Genomic DNA, 19,760 nt, shown 5'->3' on the forward strand with positions numbered 1-19,760 from the left:
AAGTCTTTTTTATCTGTGAATTCAATGCCGTTCGGCGAGTCTCAAATAAAAATTTGGGCATCTTACTGTAAAAAAAATACCATTAATGTACAAAAGAAACTCTAAATAAGCTATCTTCACATACAGAATCGAACCCGGGTCTTCCGCACAGGAATCTGATATCATACTAGGTGAGCTAAAGCGCCATTGATGGCTTATGTATCTGTAACATTTATATCCTCGATGACAGCTGAAACAACGTTCAAAGAACGGTTCGGAGCGAAAATGGCTATTTTGTTGCTAATTTGCAGGAAATATCTAGAAGAAAGTAGCTAAGGGTCCTCAGACATGCAGCTAGGTTCATCACTAGGCGTTAGGAACAGTGACAAATTCGCTGAGTTGGCACTACCTCACTCTGCTGCTAAAGCTACTGATGGCAAATGCTACGGGCTATGTCTGAGCGTGAACGCGCATGAAGCAGCCTGCTCGACCCGAGCAGCTCTCTTTTTCTGTGATTTTACAGAAAAACAGGCAATCACAGTAAAAATGCCAGGGCTCATTCTACAGGACCAGGGCATTGCAGGAGAATGTATGAAGAAGAAATTTATTATTTCTATACATGTTTTGGCTGTCAAAATTCCATAATGCCCCTTTAAGAACTATCTGAAAATTGAGATTTTTAAGCAGAAATAAAAACTGAATTTCTGTTATTGTTCAAGGAGATTCTATTCTATTCTATTCTATTCTATTCTATTCTATTCTATCCTATTCTATTCCTCTCAATACACACTGACTTGTTTTCCTCAAAATCAAGACAAAAAAAGTTTGGTCAAACTGTGAGTCCTACATCATAATAACTAGAAAAATTTGCATTTCTTGCAGAAATGCTGTTTGAATGCTAGATAGCTAAAACTGTAAGCTGAAGCTGCTTAACAGCTGAACTGAAGCTGAAACTAAGCAAAACTGACAAAATGAGTTGAATGTATTGAAAGAAGTAGAAGCAAAAAGCACCAACAACCAAGTAAAGCACAAAAAGTAAGTGAATAATAGAGACAAATAATCCTAAACAGCAGAAAACTGAAATATGTGAACATTATATAAAAATCTGGACAGCTAAAATGTCTAAACACCTGTTATTTCTGTAGGACAAGTTTAACAGTTTAATCTCTACATTTAGCTGAACTGTGAAATTAGCAGCATATGCTAAATTTGGAAACTGATTGCTGAAGCTGTTGAATAGCTGAAGTGAAGCTGAAACTAAGCTAAACCATCAAAATGAGCTGAATGTATTTAAAGATTTAGAAGCAAAAATCACCAAGTATAATTAAGCTCAGAATATAGGTGGAGAATGGGCAAAAAAATGCTCAAGAGCAGAAAACTTAAATCTTTGAACATTGATTAAAAACTCAAAAGTTGAAATGTTTAAACAGCTGGCATTTGAATGAGAATAGTTTAATGGGTACATTTTTACAATTGGCTGAACTGTGAATTTAGAAACATTTACTGATATCTGAAACTGACAGATTAACATATATTCAGACTTGGTATGGAATTGATGAATGGTTGGATGAATGAAATGATGGATGGACTGTTGGATGGATGTTAGATAGTTTATTGGATGGATTGATGGATGGATGGATGGATGGATGGATAGAAGCATGTATGGATTTATATGTGGATGGATTCCTTAGGCCAAGCCAATCGATTTGATGTCTCACATGTGTGGGTGTGTAATTCCATTTAGCCAGAAGATGATTGACCTCTCTCAACCAATCAGGGAGCTGGGAGGGAGCAGGGCACTTTCCCACTTTCTGACGGTCAATCAAATTTAACTTGTTTCTAGTTTTAAGTACAGATAGTTCAAAAAGATCAAAAACAGAAGTCTGTTATTGGCTCAATATTCAGCTTTTTACGTTCATTCCTATGAGACTTGGTTAAAGTAATTTGTAGTTTCTTGTGTTTCCATGGTAACAGATGACAGGAGTCTGCTTTAATAAAGCAATGTACAATGTCACATGACTCTTTTAAACTTTGAATAACATTTCTATATTAAAGTATGTTGATACAGTTGTGTCTAAAATGTTGTTAAACGTTGTTGCTAAACACATTGCCATGGTAACGCAGAACACAATATCAAGTTAATACAAGACTCCTGGGACCAAGCAGGTTGAGTTGATGTATCATATGTGTGGGTATATTTTTCCTTTTAGGCGGAAGACGATTGAAAACTCTCAGCCAATGAGAGAGCAGTAAAGGAGGAGGGGGCAGTTCCTGCCTTCTGACTAGTGTTAAAATGTTAGCTATGCTGCTAGTTTTAAGTGTATTGAGCTCAGAAAGATAAGAAACAGCAGTGTGTTTTAGGCTCAATATTAGGCTTTTCACATTCATTTCAGTGAGACTTGTTTGGGGATATCCTTATGCACTTGTGTTACCATGGTAACAGATAACGCATATAAAATTTTATACAAGATTCCTGAGATCAAGCTGGTCGATTTGATGTATCATATGTGTGGGTGCTTTCATCCTGCTTGGACAGAAAAAGGTTGAACACTCCTCTCTGATGTTGTAGTTTCCATCAGCAGCTTGGCAGAGTGGCTCATCTCAGAGGTGCCGCCTGGCGGCAACATCGGCTTTGATCCCTTCCTGTTCTCCCTCAGTAAGTCTCACTTTGCCGCCTCATCTGACAGTCCTGCCTCAAATCAATAAATCACTTGTAAAGTAGAAAAAAATGTATTGATAGAGCCACAGGACGCCATGCAGACTGTTTACTTGTAGTCAATTCCAGTCTGTGTGTGTGTAATCTTCTGCAATTTCCTCCATTAGAGACACAGGAGCACTACGCCATCAGTCTGGAGTCAAGCAGCCGAAGCTTGAAGTCAATCCCTATTAATCTGGTTGACCAGGTGTGGAAGGACAGACCTCCACTTCTACCAGAAAGCCTCACCCGCCTCCCTGATAGAGTCATACGTGGGTCTTCTTGCATTTGTGTTTACGTAACTGTGTTTTCTGCACACACACACACACACACACACACACACACACACACACACACACACACACACACACACACACACACACACACACACACACACACACACACACACACACACACACACACACACACACACACTGCAGGTGGGCTGTGTACTGATAAATACCTGCAAACTGGACAGAGAGCACTAAGCAGCTCTGCAAACACAACCATAAATGTGTGTTGTTGGTTTTTTTACATCTGTCAGACAGATAAAATCCTGACTGGATAAGCCTCCAGACAAGGAAAGTGTCCTGATGTTTGACTTATTAGCCTTTATGACTGGAGATTAGAGCAATGGAACAAATAGAGGGCACCATTAGACTTAATGGTGTGTGTGTGTTTGTGTGTGTGTGTGCGTGCGTGCGTGCGTGCGTGTGTGGGTGTGTGTGTGTGCGTACTCGTGTGTGTGTGTGTGTATATTTGACTATAAACTGGAAAAATCGTTTCGTGCAGGGCTTTAAGCAAGTTATTTATTAATACTGTCTCATAATGTAAATTTGGATGTTTTTATGCTTGGCTGACCGTCTGGAGTCCATTAGGTAATCAAAAATTGGTGGATGACTTGAATGTCAAAGAACAAGGTGACGTCTCTGAAATGAACACATTCTATTTGTGTGACTGAGCACTCTGAAGCATCTTCACTGTCAGAGCTTTGTTAATTAATGCGTTTTCAATATTTTCGTGTGTCCAGCTGTTGTTTTGCTTTCCCTCAGTGCCAATTATACATACTTTATAGCAAAAACATAGTTCTTACTTTGACAGCCCATTGCTTTCACATGAAACAAACGTGAAAGTTATGATCTTTCATAATGTCAGACAATATTCACTGTTGCAAATGTTTGTTATTAAAAATGTGGAACACTGGAAACTCATTTTTAATGAATATTTCTGATTATAATCCGTCACTCTGAGTTTTGAGCGCAGGCTGAACACGAAATAGTCTCCTACACCTATCTTCTGCATTAGCTTCTGATAATAAATTGTGAAACTCTAGGATTAGAAAATCCTGACAGATATACGTCACACTGTCACTTAACATTCATGGACTCACCCATCTTGACTCACGACAGGGAAGGCTGTTGTTGGTAGGGATGGGTACCGAATTCGGTACTTTTTAAGGTACCGACCGAATTCCATAGTACCGACCGAGCACCGATTCACGTCATTTCAAATGGTGCCTCGTTTCGATGCCCGTCCTTCATAACGAGAACTTGCCAAGACAGCTGCGCATGCGCAAGAGCGTTATGTCATCGCTCGCTGCGAGCCAGTTGTAAACAGAGCAGCATGCAAAGAACGCACGCTAAAGCTTGGGTCCACTTCACTAAATGTGATGGGTAACTAACTGGGTGATGATGAAACCAGCGACAACGATCTAAGTGAGACATCCTCATCTTTATCTGCTCCGGTAGGAAAATAAAATGTTTAAGATAACGTTAGCTTGATTTGTTAGCTTCCGTTTCGCTAATGGTGCATTCGCTTTCTCCTCGGAACTCCAAATTTCCGACTAGAAGAACATGAACGCGCTCTAAAGTTTGGCTTCACTTTACAACGATCTAAGTGTGAGGCATCATCATTTTAATCTGCTCCAGCAGTTAAACAAACTGTTTAAGATAACGTTAACTTGATATGTTAGCTTCCTAAGTCACTGTTGTTATCAGCTAATGGTGCGTTCGCTTTCTCCTCGGAAATTCTAACTTCCCAGTAGGAAAAATCAAATGAAACAACATGGCAAAAGGAATGAAGATACACAGTAAATTTAGCTCACAGTAAAGATGTTTGCTTCAGTTTAATTTTCAGCTTATAAAACTACAAGGACGATGTTAAAATACAAACAGTTGAATGTTATTTATCGTGATATTTATCAAATATTGTTATATATTGCAAAAAATATATATTTAATTATAAAAGAGAATTAAAATAATAAACACTCAAAAGTATCGAAAATTGGTACCGTTAAGTACCGGTATCGATTCCTAGGTACCGGGAATTTGTACCGAATCGATTCAAATGTCAAAGGTACCCATCCCTAGAACGTGATTAAATGTACACTTATTAAATGATCAATAAGATGTGATATTCCACATAAATATGAATTATCAATCTGATTGTTCTTTGAATATTTGATTTAATATTACCTTAGGTTTTCTGGACTATTCAGGGAAACACACACTTCATATTAATTCAGACAGAGTCAAAATATAGTTTATAAAAATAAATTTAATTCTATATTTCTAAACTAATGATTATACATGACTAATTATAATGAATGATGGGTGGACAAGATAACAGAGACAATGAACAGAATGATGGAATGTAAGTAAGATGTTTTGTAGCAAAACCTTATTAAGAATCTGAGAGATCTTGTGATGTCTGTTGTCAAATCAGTTTGACTGTATGGCTTAACAAGCTATCAATTATTCATAAAGCCATCCCACGCCAGCGTGCAGGTCTACAATACCCTTGTGTGACGGCAGCTCTCGGCGGTCCGGAGGAAAGGCAGCCAGATTGGCGATGTCACCAAATGGATTGGCTCCTGGAAACTCAAAGAGTCGTAGTTCCCTGTGAATTAAATTATCACCGGCCATAAGATGCTGCCAGGTTCTGATGAGTTGTTGCATCTGATGCCACTTGCAAAGAGGCTTTGACCTTGAGTCAAGAGAGAGGATGGTTCCAAGTACTTTGCTCACCCGGTCAGCTGAACCAGGAAGCTGCTGAGAACTGGCTAGTCCAGGAAGTGAATCAGCTTTTATTAACTGTTGTTTACACATTTAGACAAATCAGAATTTGACAAGTTTAAAATACCTCAGACATCCCTCCTTCTCTCAGAAACTTAGGGAGGTAATATTCTTAATGTGAAGTAAAATGTCAAACATTTATGTGAAGTGAAAATATGAATCATTAACAATAAAATGGCAATATTAATGTGTTCATACTGATAGATTAACATTATTAAGTTCAACAAATACTAATCTAGTGTAATTTAAGATCTGAAATAAATCATTACAGGAATAACATCAATGTTAACCCATCTTTCATTAATGTAGTGTATTGGACACATTATTAAAATACTTTGGATTTAAACATATTGTCCATTCAACAAAATATGATTATATAAACTTATAAAGATATAGTGTCATTTTATGAGCCAGGAGTGATAAACTTTATTCAGAGGATGGATAAGAGGTCCTGGGTCTTCTGCAGCCTTGAGGAGTCGTGACGTACCACATGATAAGTTAAGAATGTTGGCTCAAGTTCATAGACTTCATATCGGCACCACGGTGTCAGACTGGCCTGTATGAAGAAGTTAAGTTTTGGTCATTTTGATTAAATACTTGGCCAATTGGTAAGCTACATGGTTTAGAGTCCAGGAAACCTCAGAGTCTAGGCTAGTAGAAGCTAACCATTAGCATTCGCAACTCTACCACGCAGCAGAACTTCTCCAGGCGTATGCTATTTGTGGAGATAAAACATCAGTGTTGCAGATCAAACACAGTCAGTGGTAGAGTTGTGTTGCTGTTATCCAATAAGAGAAGAGATGTCCACGTTTCAGGAAATAAGACTCCAAATCCTGTTGTCTGAAGCTCTACGCTGATGTGGCGCAATTCTAGTTCCTGAAACTGGTGCACCAGTGTATTTTTTCCCCAGAGAACAATGTACAAACATTGATTCCTACTAGGGACTACTGCTAATTCATGAAATAATTCATTAAACAAGTGTTCACCTTTAAAGCGAGTTAGAGAAATTTTTACTTTTTTTTTTTTTTTTTTACAGAATGCAATTAAAAGTTACATCTCTCTGCAGAAAGGTCATGGCAACTGAAGGTGGAGCACATACGGAGTCTGATGAGGGACAATCCATACAAGCCCACGGCACTTTTGCTCTCAGCTCTGGATGAAACAGCTTGTGAGTAAAACTATTCAGAAAACATTAAGTTACATTAGTGAAGGAATGCTGATTACTCATCCCATGAAAGCTTGACTAAACCTCTAAAACAGAATGTAGCTTGTGACGGTTTTTAAGTACCAAAGAAATTACATTTGTTTTTCTCCTTTGAAAAAATTGTTTAACAATATGGGTTAATTTGTCAAAGTAAAGTCAGAAAATATTTTTTTATTAAATTATTATGATTTTCCTTTTGTAAATACAAATATTAACCCTTTTTTCTATTTTCTACATGTTACCTGAGGTTCATTGTTGCTTTAAAAATCGACACTTGACTCATCAGTACAGAGGATATTGGCGTGTTGTTTTGGCTTTGAATGTCTGCAGAGAGAGGGAAAAACATAGTTTTTTATGATTGGGCCTGAAACTAAACACGCTAAATCTTTCCTTTATGTTTAGTCTAAATACTAAATAGAAAACATATTTCCTGAAATAAGTTAATAAGTGGAAAATAAATATTTAAAAGCCAAAAGAGGTGAAAAGTAAAATGTTGCTCAAATCTCTGCCTTGATCCAAATCTAATATCGGTGATGTAAAAACACCCAACTGAAAGTAGAGTTTCTAGAATGATATCAACAATCAGGGCATGAAGCAGAATGCACTCAGCTGCACCTCAGCCTAACAATAATTATTCTCAGACATCTTTTGTAATTCATAAGGAAGAAGCACAGCTTTGTAAGTCATTCCTCAGTCAGAATACTGATTTCAGAAATTGTGAATCTGTTTAAATGACAGAAACTGAAAGAAGTCATGGACCTAAAACTTGCATAGTGGATGCAAACAGGGCTTTATGGTCTCAGTGATGGATGGAAATAACCCGAATGAATAAATGAACGAAAGCTTCTACTGGTTGAAGATGATGTTTGTGTTTGTTTGCTTTTCAGGGATCTTTAATCTCCGTGGTAACGACATTCCTTACAATCCCTTCTTCTACTCCTACACTCTCCTGACCATGAATGAGATCTGGTAATTTGCTCATTAAGTTGTGCAATTTGAAGGAGATAACTGTCAATAAGTTCATGTTTTAATTCCTCTGAAAGCTCCACACAGCTGTGATCAATTTCACTCATAAAGGAGTTAAAAGTGTCCCTTGTGTCTCCTACAGGCTCTTTGTCCACACACACCGGGTCACCGAAGAGTTGAGATTGTACCTGAACACATCCTGTAACGAGTCCCTTTGTGTGCAGCTCAGAAGCTACGACTCTGTCCTTGAGCATCTAAAGAGCTACGTGAGCCAGCCAGAGGTTAAAGTGTGGATTGGTACCGAGTACACAAACTACGCTCTATATGAGATCATAACACCACAGGTGTGCAGATCCTTTGTGTCTCTACACAATCAAGCATTCACAGAGAGAGTTAAAAGTTTAATTTGAACAAGTAAACTCTTTAGATTTTTGCAACAACATCAAATAGCAGTGTAGGATTTAGGTTTATTTATTACTGATAATTTGGTTTCTTCTCATGCAGGAGAAACTAATGACAAGCTCCTACTCTCCTGTGTTGACCACTAAAGCTGTGAAGGATGAGACCGAGCAGCAGATACTGAGGGATGCTCATGTATGTCCAGCACACACACACACACACACACACACACACACACACACACACACACACACACAAATGTACAGATGCAATACAGTTATTTTTAAATATTTGCTTAACATTGCTCATCCACTTTTATAAATCTTACATTAAAACTTTTTTTATTTTTTGCTATTTAAAGCCAAACTGGTCAGTTGTTCATTTCACTGGTATCTTGAACATAGGTAAACACACAACTTGACACGTTTTTCTTCTAATATGAACATTTTGCTCTGTGCAGGTGAGGGATGCCGTCGCTGTAATCCAGCTGTTGATGCGGCTGGAAAAGATTGTTCCCGATGGGAAAGAGACGGAGCTGAGCGCTGCAGAATATGTCAATAAATGTCGCAGGTGGCTAAACACGTAATGGTTGATGATTTATAACAAATGTGACTTGAAGCATTTGTAGACTTAAATGATTTATATGTCGCAGCAAACAGAACAACAGCAGAGGCCCAAGTTTTGAAACCATCTCTGCAAGTGGGCCAAATGCAGCTCTCGCCCACTACAGGTTTGATTACTACTTCTTCTTAATCCTATATTTGAACTTTGCAATGAAGTATAATTATTAAATAATCAAGACATTTTCTAACAAAAAAATGGGCATAAAAAAATAAAACCTCAATTAAATAAATGAAAAACTTACATTTTTTTCTGGGAGAAAATCATCTCACCTTTCAGGCCACAGCTGAAGCACCACGTCAGTGCATCGTCATGTGTGTTTGTACTGTGAGCTGTACCTGAACTTATAACACCATGCTTCCCCCCCCCCCCCCCCCCCCCCCCCCACACACACACACACACCCCACCCCACTTTGCTATTTAACAGCCGTCATCAGCAGAACTGGAAGATTTACAGCTGGTTCTGGAACAGCAAAAATGCTTTCAACTGAAAAAGGACAGGAAGTTCCATTTGCTGATAAGCTTTGATAGAAGTACAGGAGACTTGTCCAATATATTTAGCAGTTGTCAGCATATCTAGAAATGTATTACTTAAAAAAAAGACCAGTTACTGCAACATTTCTGTCTATTCTGGATTATGGAGACCTTTTGTATGCCTCAGCACAGTGTCTTGGTAAGATTGATGTGGTTTATCATGCCTCGCTGAGGTTTATTACTAACTGTATACCATCATTATGAATTGTGTTCTTGAGTGGGATGGCCTTCTTTATCCACCAGAAGGTTGAGACATTGGTTCACTTTCATTTATAAGGCCATGCTTGTGCAGGGTTTGGTAAATTGAGTGCCTTAAGAGCTCAATAGATATATTACCTCTACTTATGACTAGGGGTTGTATGAACTAGTCGACTAGTCGACTTCACTGCTCTATAGTGACTTTTTATGCCTGTCATCCACTAGTCGCTGTCACGTGATAATGACCGACAAGATGCAGTCCTCGGAAAAGACAGCAGGTGGTGAGCCCCTGCACGCTGAGAGGCGACGCGCTGTGCCAGAGCGTCGGTACTGACTCCCACGGTAAAACGGACATTTAACCAAACTGTGACGTTTACCGTCTTGCAATTTAACCTTCCCCTCACCCCATCCTAACCTTAAACAGCTTGCGCATGCAAAGCTCTGATCGTTGACGCGCTCCAGACATCTGCATCCTGAGCACGGCCACAGTAACATTATCAAATCAGGTGTCGCCACCTCAAAAACAAATTTAACACGCGATCGTTCATGTCGGCTCATTTCCTTTTAAGTTTTCTGTCTTTCATTTGTGCCTGATGCGTTTCGCTGCTGTGGAGCGGGGCACATCACCTGTTTTGTCCTCGATGACGCACCGATCACTGATGTGGCCGGCGAGCACTCCGCTGTTTTTGTGGTCGGTAGATCTTTTAGAACTGCAGTTCAAAGGTAACTCATAAGGTGAATATATATGAAGGCAGGTAGCAGTTTCTCTTTAGGATTGAGAGGAGATGCAGGAAGATAATAAACAGGCAGGACAGAAAAGTAGTCAAATAAAAACAAATTAGTTTTTGTACCTGCTGGTTGCAACAAACAGACACCATTGGAGGAAATCAGATGTGAGGAACAGAAAATGAAATAATTATTTTAATGTTTAGAGCAGCAGGAACTCCGAGAGGCTGCAGGCACATCAGTGAGTTTGCGGCCGCTGCGCAGGGGGAGGGGGGAGAGGGCTGAAGCGGGGGGGGGGGGGGGGGGGGGGGGCTGAAGCAGAAACTACCGTTGTTAAAAGAAATGTGTTTAACTTTGAAAATGTGGGTGCAATTTCAATTGTCAAAAACGTGAGCGAACCAACTGTATGACGTCATCAAAGACTAGTCAAAGTCGACTCGATTTTTATTACTTGACTGTCGACTTTAAAAAATATTAAGTCATGCAGCCCCTACTTATGACCAATAAGCTGTGATACTCTATTTCAACCCTGCTTGGTCTTTACGGTGTTTAATCAGAAGATCTAGGATTCTTGCTTTGTCAGGGGATTGTACACACTTCGTTTTGATTCAGAAAAGAGTCAGGTTTATAAAAGTAAAAATTTATTTTACAAGCAATTAAAACATGACAAGTTAACTAACATTTACTGTGATGGATGGAAATAAAGGTGATGTATGAACCTATGTGTGAATGCGGTGTTAGTCAGAACTTCCGTATCTAGGAGAGCTGAGTTCTGGATGTAAAAGAATTTGGTTTACGTTAAGCTATGAGTTGGTTGTCATCAAAAACACATCAGACGCAATCTGTCTTGTCTACGTACCCACTCGAAGACCCTCGTGATAGATCCGGAATGTCGAAGTCCTCGGACTTCCAGGCACCAAGGTCCGAAGAAGAAACTGCGGCCCCACTAAACCGGTCTTAGAGTTGTCTCCAGGTCACAACAGGCAGATGGAACCGCGCGTCTGGGACTCTTAAGGAGTCTAAACAATATCAGCTTGTTCTGCAGGAACTGTTTCTGTATCAGCTTCGCAGGTGCAAAAAGATTTTGACGACGTGTCAAAAGCTTTGATGCGTTAAAGAGGGTTTTGCTTCAGATGGCCGGTCTGAAACTTTCTCTAGAACTGAGAGCTCGCCCGAGAGTGATCCAGTTTTGATGTTCTCATGTTATAATTTGTGTAGCCAACCAAAGGTTGACAAGTTGAGGAATGGTTACCAAGACAACCTCAGAAACACGCCTTCTTTGATGCAGAGGCTCTGACTAGGATAAAAGACTATTTATGTGTCAGAGTTTTACTTAAACTTACTTTGTCCTTATGTGAGTGCAAATGGTGATGACCTTGTCGTATCAACATGCTGAGACATATTTCAATCACTGTAATCATAACATAACATTCATTTCAAACTTCAATCATTGAGCACATATTAATGACACATTTGATTATATTATAATAATTATAAGTAGCAACATACAAATGTTTATTTAATGATTGTTTAGCTTATAAGTTGTAGGAGTTCATATCTGATTTAGGAAATCATTCTTTGACTTAGCAACTAAACCGGGCTGCGAGTGTTCCTTATATGGAGGCATGAAGAATCCTGAAAGATTGGACCTTGCGGAGAGAATGTTATTGTTGACATTTCGTTATCTGTGTTCAGAGCTGCAGGCTCTGAACTGATGGGATGAAGGCAGGCCAATTTAAAGGGAACACATGCAGTCTTGTGTCTCCTTTTTGACCAGATGTTGAATAGATGTTGAGTGGTCAAACTATACGTAAAAACTGACCATTGCTGGACGTTACACCTGGATTCCTACTCACCTACAACTGTAACTTAAGCTCAAAGAGAAGTGTACCTTCTTACAGTCTGCGTGCAAACCATCAGTTGTTACTTTGTGTTTCATTTGCTCGCACCGAACTGGGCAAAAGCTTTTCTTCACTCTGCTCCTTCTGCATGGAACAGGCTGTAGGAAAACTGGAAATTAACTGAGTTTATCTCCTTGACTACATTTAAAACCAGACTGAGAGCCCTTGACACAGATTCCCTGTGTTGTAACTGCCTTCTGTAATTTTGTACATACCACGTCTGTGTAACCGAAAAATTTTGTAACTGTAACTTTTGCTGCCTCTTGGCCAGGATTCCCTTTAAAATTAGGTTTTTATTCTCAAAGGAACCTTCCTGGTAAAACAAGAATAAATAAATAATAAATAAATAAACCTACAGGCAGGTCTAGGGGTGGGAATTGATACGTTTTTCCAATATCAATGCCAGCGTTGATTCTGTCTATCAATTCCTGATCAATTCCCAAGTAGTTCAATGGGTGGCAAAAAACTAAGTGCACACTGTCCCTGCATTATAACTGTCAGTGTATTAATGCTTAAAAACATGACGTTCACTTTAAGTCATAGCGTACTGTGTGTGCAAATGCTTTTGCATATTTATAGGGTTTCCTTTCTTTAATTAAATATCTACTTTGCAAGTATTGCAAGTTGCCCTGTTGTCATCCTTTCTTGTAAAGTATAATCAAACATTCGAGCATACGTGCCATTTAGGCGCCATGTTTCCTGCTGAGTAAAAATGCCTTAAGCTACATAACAGGTGTGGTGATGTCATTTGCACTGCGTGGAATTGATAGAATTGTTTGCAAAAATGCATTAAAACAGTGGGAACCGGTTCTCGAGTAAAGTGATCTATAACACTGTAGCGTGAAAGACCTACATTTGTTAATCATGACCAATAAGATGTGATGATTCCATATAAATATGAAATATCAACCTGATTGATCTTTGTTTAATCAGAAGATTCTAGGGTTCTTTGCTATTTTAGGGACCATAAACACACTTCGTATTAATTCAGACAGAGTCGGTATATAGTTTATGAAATTAATTTAATTCTTTTTACTAAACTAATGATTATACATGACAAGATATGAATAATTAGATGGTGTAATGGATATGGAGTGATTAAATGTGATATGTGAAATGTTGTAATGGAAGCTAGACGTTTAGCAAAACTATTTTTTGTATCTGAGAGAAAAGGTGAAGTCTGGATTGTAAAAGAATTTTTTTCTTGTTTATAACTAGAGAATTGTTTATTTAAAAACCATCCGACGCAATCTGTGCAAGTCTACACATCTTTTGTGTGGAGGTTCTCGTTCGATCCAGGGGGTCGTGCTGGTCACTGCCGGTGGAGTGAACCTCTCATATCAGGAACCCGTAGACAGCTCCTATAGGACCCGTCCTGTCTGAGATCCCTCCAGGTGAAGGCAGGTAGCTGGAATGCTTATTTCCATCTAAGGCTGATGTTTGCTTGGCTCTTAGAAGAGACAGAAAACATAATAATATTGACACATTGTTGATAATATTACTACATTTCAAGGCTTTTTCAATACAGTGAAATTAGTTGAAACAGAGCCGAGTTGTATTAGAAAACAGTAGTCCGCACAGCCCGACAGCCCGGCGAATCTGGGATGAATTAGTGCTGCCTCAACCTCCTCGTCTTTCATTGGGTCACTGGAGTTTAAATTAAGTGGATGAGAAACCCATGGGGAGGGCTCTGCATAAATGAGAGTAAAGTTGAATTTTAAAAGCGTTAAAACTGTCACAAAGTGGCGTTAAAAGTGGCGTTTTATGTCACAGAACGGCGAAATAAGCGGCGTTCAAGGTCCGTACCAAACGCCGTATTTTACGCCACCCACACAGAGAACGCGTCTGGGATTAGGGTGACGTAAAAAACGGCGTTCATTGTCCGGAAAAAAACATCGTATTTTACGGGCGTTCTACGGGACCGTTCAGAACGGCGTCAATTACGGCGTTCTGGCAGAGTTTTCGCCGTATTTTACGACGTCTTGGCACATCAAACGGCGTTTTTTTCGCCATTTCTTAACTAGACGGGTTGGGAAAGTGGCGTATTGTGGCGGTTTTGGCTTGCCATAATTGGCCCTTCCCACGAGACGCGAAGCAGCAGGTGAGCAGCTGTCACCGACAGACCACGAAGTCACACGAGTGACTTCGTCAGTAAACACAACAACAAGCAGGAGAAAACTACAACATGGTTTGTGTTTTATGTTCTGTCCGTTTTATAATCGCCAATACGGACCTGAAAAACAAAGGAGACCGCTAGCTAGGTGATAACTTCTCACGGGGACGCACAGTTAGTAACCTTTTTTAAAAGTAAAGCAACCGGAAGGCAGTACGTTCTTTATTCTGAAAATCTCGGTAGATTCTCTCCATTTCCGCATCCGATTTCCTGTCTTTCCTTCCCCAAAAATGTCGAACTTGACCCGTTTCAGAGGCGTCGCGCGTAGAAAATAGAACCGGCGCGTAAAGGCCGCGACATGCTGCTCCTAACCCCGGGTTTCCACGGGAGCCGTCAGCAGCACGTTACTGCAGCAGCACGTCTTGCTCGCGTAAGCTGCTGCTTGGCCCTTCCCACGAGACGCGAATCAGCAGGGGAGCAGCTGTCACCGACAGAGCACGAAGTCACACGAGTGACTTCGTCAGTAAACACAACAACAAGCAGGAGAAAACTACAACATGGCTCCAAAATGTTTGTGTTTTTATGTTCTGTCCGTTTTATAATCGCCAATACGGACCTGAAAAACAAAGGAGACCGCTAGCTAGGTGATAACTTCTCACGGGGCCGCACAGTTAGTAACCTTTTTTAAAGTAAAGCGACCGGAAGGCAGTACGTTCTTTATTCTGAAAATCTCGGGAGCTTCTCTCCATTTCCGCTTCCGATTTCCTGTGTTTCCTTCCCCAAAAATGTCGAACTTGACCCGTTTCAGAGGCGTCGCGCGTAGGAAATAGAACCGGCGCGTAAAGGCCGCGACTTGCTGCTCCTGAGACGCGGCCGACTCGCGCTGCTGACGGCTGCCGACGGCTCCAGTGGAAAAGGTTCTGTTGACCACAGCGGTTCCTATCAGCAGCTATGACGTGCTGCTGCAGTAACGTGCTGCTGAAGGCTCCCGTGGAAAGCCGGGGTTAGGAGCTGAAACTCATCTTCATTTAAAGCAGCAATGGCAAATGTTGAAAACAAATTAGTTTAAAACATTTTCATTTTCATGCATCTTAACCCCGGGTTTCCACGGGAGCCGTCAGGAGCATGTTACTGCAGCAGCACGTCTAGCTGCTGCTTGGCCCTTCCCACGAGACGCGACGCAGCAGAGGAGCAGCTGTCACCGACAGGGCACGAAGTCACACGAGTGACTTCGTCAGTAAACACAACAACAAGCAGGAGAAAACTACAACATGGCTCCAAAATGTTTGTGTTTTTATATTCTGTCCGTTTTATAATCGCCAATACGGACCTGAAAAACAAAGGAGACCGCTAGCTAGGTGATAACTTCTCACGGGGCCGCACAGTTAGTAACCTTTTTTAAAGTAAAGCGACCGGAAGGCAGTACGTTCTTTATTCTGAAAATCTCGGGAGCTTCTCTCCATTTCCGCGTCCGATTTCCTGTCTTTTCTTCCCCAAAAATGTCGAACTTGACCCGTTTCAGAGGCGTCGCGCGTAGGAAATAGAACCGGCGCGTAAAGGCTGCGACATGCTGCTCCTGAGACGCGGCCGACTCGCGCTGCTGACGGCTGCCGACGGCTCCTGTGGAAAAGGTTCTGTTGACCACAGCCGTTCCTATCAGCAGCTATGACGTGCTGCTGCAGTAACGTGCAGGGGCGTGTCCAGGGGGTGGCCTGGGGTAGCAGATGCCACCCTTGGAATCTAACTGGCCACCCCAGGTGCCACCACACTAATTTACCTTTAAATAGGTTTTTCATTGTCCACAAAAGGCTTGGGGGTAAAACAACAAAAAGCATAACCATTGGTGCCACCCATGCACAAAGTTGTGCCTCACCTGGGCCACCCCATTTTAAAAGATCTGGACACGCCACTGGTAACGTGCTGCTGACGGCTGCTGTGGAAAGCCGGGGTTACCCCAGGTTTCCACGGGAGCCGTCAGCAGCACGTTACTGCAGCAGCACGTCTAGCTGCTGCTTGGCCCTTCCCATGAGACGCGACGCAGCAGAGGAGCAGCTGTCACCGACAGGGCACGAAGTCACACGAGTGACTTCGTCAGTAAACACAACAACAAGCAGGAGAAAACTACAACATGGCTCCAAAATGTTTTTGTTTTTATACTCTGTCCGTTTTATAATCGCCAATACGGACCTGAAAAATAAAAGAGACCGCTAGCTAGGTGATAACTTCTCACGGGGCCGCACAGTTAGTAACCTTTTTTTAAAGTAAAGCGACCGGAAGGCAGTACGTTCTTTATTCTGAAAATCTCGGGAGCTTCTCTCCATTTCCGCGTCCGATTTCCTGTCTTTCCTTCCCCAAAAATGTCGAACTTGACCCGTTTCAGAGGCGTCGCGCGTAGGAAATAGAACCGGCGCGTAAAGGCCGCGACATGCTGCTCCTGAGACGCGGCCGACTCGCGCTGCTGACGGCTGCCGACGGCTCCTGTGGAAAAGGTTCTGTTGACCACAGCCGTTCCTATCAGCAGCTATGACGTGCTGCTGCAGTAACGTGCTGCTGACGGCTGCTGTGGAAAGCCGGGGTTACAGTATATTGTGGAGATTAAAAAACTAATAAAGTTGTTGACTTGCATTTGTCTAAAAACCTCCACCAATCACACATTTCAGACTGAAAGCAAACTTTGAACCATCTGGTTGTCGGTCTTGCTGAACTGCTGCACTTCTGCACGTCCCTGGGTCCTCCACTCATTAAGCACTCACACTGAACACCACTGAGAGGTTCTCTGCTTAATAATAGAGAAACAGCCCGCTGCTACCACTGCAAGTTTAGGACAAACTACCAGAGTCCCAAATAAAAAAAAAACACCATTTGAAGTCATGGATAATAAAAGATATTTGGACCTAGAAAATGGCGACTGGTGTTTAGCACTATCTTGTTTCATCCAGCATTGCTGGTTTCTGGTTAAGGCAGAAGATACGTGAGGGGAGGAGTGTTTGCTTTCAAAACCTTTCAAAATCTGTAGATTCGCAATAACATCTTTAACAAAAATGGTTCCCTGGAAAACAATAAGCTGTGCACGACACATCATGCTTGTGAAAACATTTCCACACTTTTTGAACAGACTCTTGTCTCCCTTTGTTTGTGCTGCAGCCCGACAGCAGAAACCAGCAGGAGGCTGACGGTTGATGAGATGTACCTCATCGACTCTGGCGGCCAGTATCTGTGAGTAAAAGCACAAGTTTCACTTCATGCCTCATTCATCTGGAACGAGTCCCTCTGACTTTCTCCCGCAGAGACGGAACCACTGACATCACTCGGACTGTTCACTGGGGAACACCAACAAAAATGCAAAAAGTAAAGCCCAGAAAGTGGTTACATTTGAAAAATGCTTGTCTGGTGTTAAATGCTTTTGTCTTTATTCACAGGAGGCCTTCACACGAGTGCTCATGGGAAACATTGAGATCTCTCGAACTGTTTTCCCCTCAGGCACAAGAGGTGAACAGAACCAATCAAGAACATTAGAATATTTCGGTTTTCCCCTGAAATATGACTCTGTGTCACCACTAGAGAGCTCCCTTCCTCCACATCTGCTAGGAGGGATTGTCAGATTTCAGCTCTGTACCTTTGATTGTCGACAGGTGTGAACATAGAGATGTTGGGTCGCCGAGCTCTGTGGGAGGTGGGCCTGAACTACGGCCATGGAACTGGTCACGGCATTGGGAACTTCTTTGGTGTCCATGAGTGTAGGACTTCTTTGTTTCTATTTTTCTGACTTGTGTTAATGTTGGGCACAAAAAGAGAAAATAAATGCTGCAGTTTTAAAAAAGAAAAAAGAAAATAATCCCAAAAAAAGACAAAGTCTTTACATCCAACAGAGTTTTAGCGTTTTAGAGTGTGACTAAAACATTGCACATATGTTAGCATGCATTTTATTTTGGACCGCAAGCACTTGTGATGTGGTTACACCATTGAGCAACCAGAATTATTGCACCAACGGGGTGATCAAGTTAGACTTGCATGTTTTTAATCTTCAGCAAACAACCTTAGTTTGTGTGTAAACATAAATAAAAATCCCACTTATGTGAATCTACCAGAACAGATTTCTAGATTTATACACTAATTCCTTTGAAATTATGATGATTTTGTGGTATAATATTGAGAAACTCTGATATTTTTTCAACAGAGTTGATTCTGAGATGGGTTTTTGCTTCTTTTTTTTGTTGGAGCTAAATAAATTAACTTAATCTCACCTTGTTTTACCGACTGAAACAATGTCGGTTCAAATGTTTTCCCAACATATTATTGAAACATGGTTTGTACAGTCGTCCCACAGATTTGACCTTTATGAACTTCATAAACCTTCAACCGGAACCCTTTGTCTTATTTGTTTCAGTAGGAAGAAAGAAGTCAAAGCAACAAGCATCATTTTGTATTTGGATTCATGCTAAACAGGAAAACCATCGCCTAAAGGCACTAAACCACTAAAATAAAGAAAGCTGTTCTGTTTCAGACCTTTTAAATTAAATTCTTCTATCCATCCATCCATCCATCCATTTTCATCCGCTCATCCAGAGTAGGGTCGCGGGGGCAGTAGCCTAAGGCAAGGGCCCAGACTTCCCTCTCCACAGCCACTTGGGCCAGCTCCTCCGGGGGGAATCCCAAGGCATTCCCTGGCCAGGTGAGAGACATAGTCCCTCCACCGTGTCCTGGGTCTTCCTTTAGTTCGCCTCCCGGTTGGACGTGCCCGAAAAACCTCACCAGGGAGGCATCCAGGAGGCAGCCTGACCAGATGCCGGGCCACCTCAACTGGCTCCTCTCGATGTGGAAGAGCAGCGGGACTACTCCGAGCCCCTCCCGAATGACCGAGCTTCTCACCCTATCTCTAAGGGAGAGCCCAGCCACTCTTTGGAGAAAACTCATTTTGGCCGCTTGTATCCACAATCTCGTTCTTTCGGTCACTACCCAAAGCTCATGACCATAGGTGAGGGTAGGAATGTCGATCGACCGTAAATCGAGAGCTTTGCCTTCTGACTCAGCTCTCTCTTCACCACGACAGGCCGGTACAACGCCCGCATCACTGCAGATGCAGCACCAATCCGCCTATCGATCTCATGCTCCAGTTTTCCCTCACTCGTGAACAAGACCCCGAGATACTTAAACTCCTCCACTTGGGGCAGGACCTCATCGCTGACCCGAAGAAGGCATTCAACCCTTATCCGAATCAAGACCATGGTCTCAGATTTAGAGGAGCTGATTCTCATCCCAGCTGCTTCACACTCGGCTGCGAACCGCTTCAGCGAAAGCTGAAGATCACGTTCTGATGAAGCAAACAGGAACACAACATCTGCAAAAAGAG

General features: G+C 41.5%; 1 protein-coding gene and 1 long non-coding RNA gene across 2 annotated transcripts in view; one reads left to right on the forward strand and one right to left on the reverse strand.

Moving 5' to 3' along the window:
• Positions 1 to 19,760, forward strand: part of xpnpep2 (X-prolyl aminopeptidase (aminopeptidase P) 2, membrane-bound) — a 29,279-nt gene that overhangs the window by 3,687 nt on the left and 5,832 nt on the right. Inside the window, exons 6-17 of the mRNA XM_054739173.2 lie at positions 2,549 to 2,635; positions 2,803 to 2,946; positions 6,815 to 6,916; positions 7,840 to 7,921; positions 8,061 to 8,262; positions 8,423 to 8,512; positions 8,778 to 8,887; positions 8,970 to 9,047; positions 17,555 to 17,626; positions 17,698 to 17,758; positions 17,830 to 17,899; positions 18,043 to 18,147. Of these exons, the coding sequence (XP_054595148.2) occupies positions 2,549 to 2,635; positions 2,803 to 2,946; positions 6,815 to 6,916; positions 7,840 to 7,921; positions 8,061 to 8,262; positions 8,423 to 8,512; positions 8,778 to 8,887; positions 8,970 to 9,047; positions 17,555 to 17,626; positions 17,698 to 17,758; positions 17,830 to 17,899; positions 18,043 to 18,147 (1,203 nt within the window). The remainder of the gene's footprint in view (positions 1 to 2,548; positions 2,636 to 2,802; positions 2,947 to 6,814; positions 6,917 to 7,839; positions 7,922 to 8,060; positions 8,263 to 8,422; positions 8,513 to 8,777; positions 8,888 to 8,969; positions 9,048 to 17,554; positions 17,627 to 17,697; positions 17,759 to 17,829; positions 17,900 to 18,042; positions 18,148 to 19,760) is intronic.
• Positions 6,172 to 9,251, reverse strand: LOC129162885 (uncharacterized). Its single transcript, XR_008562868.2, has 3 exons — positions 9,183 to 9,251; positions 7,195 to 7,276; positions 6,172 to 6,304 (listed from the first exon to the last, which is right to left on the reverse strand). It is a non-coding gene; the product is annotated as an uncharacterized lncRNA (long non-coding RNA).

The sequence above is a fragment of the Nothobranchius furzeri genome, chromosome 1, assembly GCF_043380555.1.
Source record: "Nothobranchius furzeri strain GRZ-AD chromosome 1, NfurGRZ-RIMD1, whole genome shotgun sequence".
NCBI classification, from domain to species: domain Eukaryota; kingdom Metazoa; phylum Chordata; class Actinopteri; order Cyprinodontiformes; family Nothobranchiidae; genus Nothobranchius; species Nothobranchius furzeri.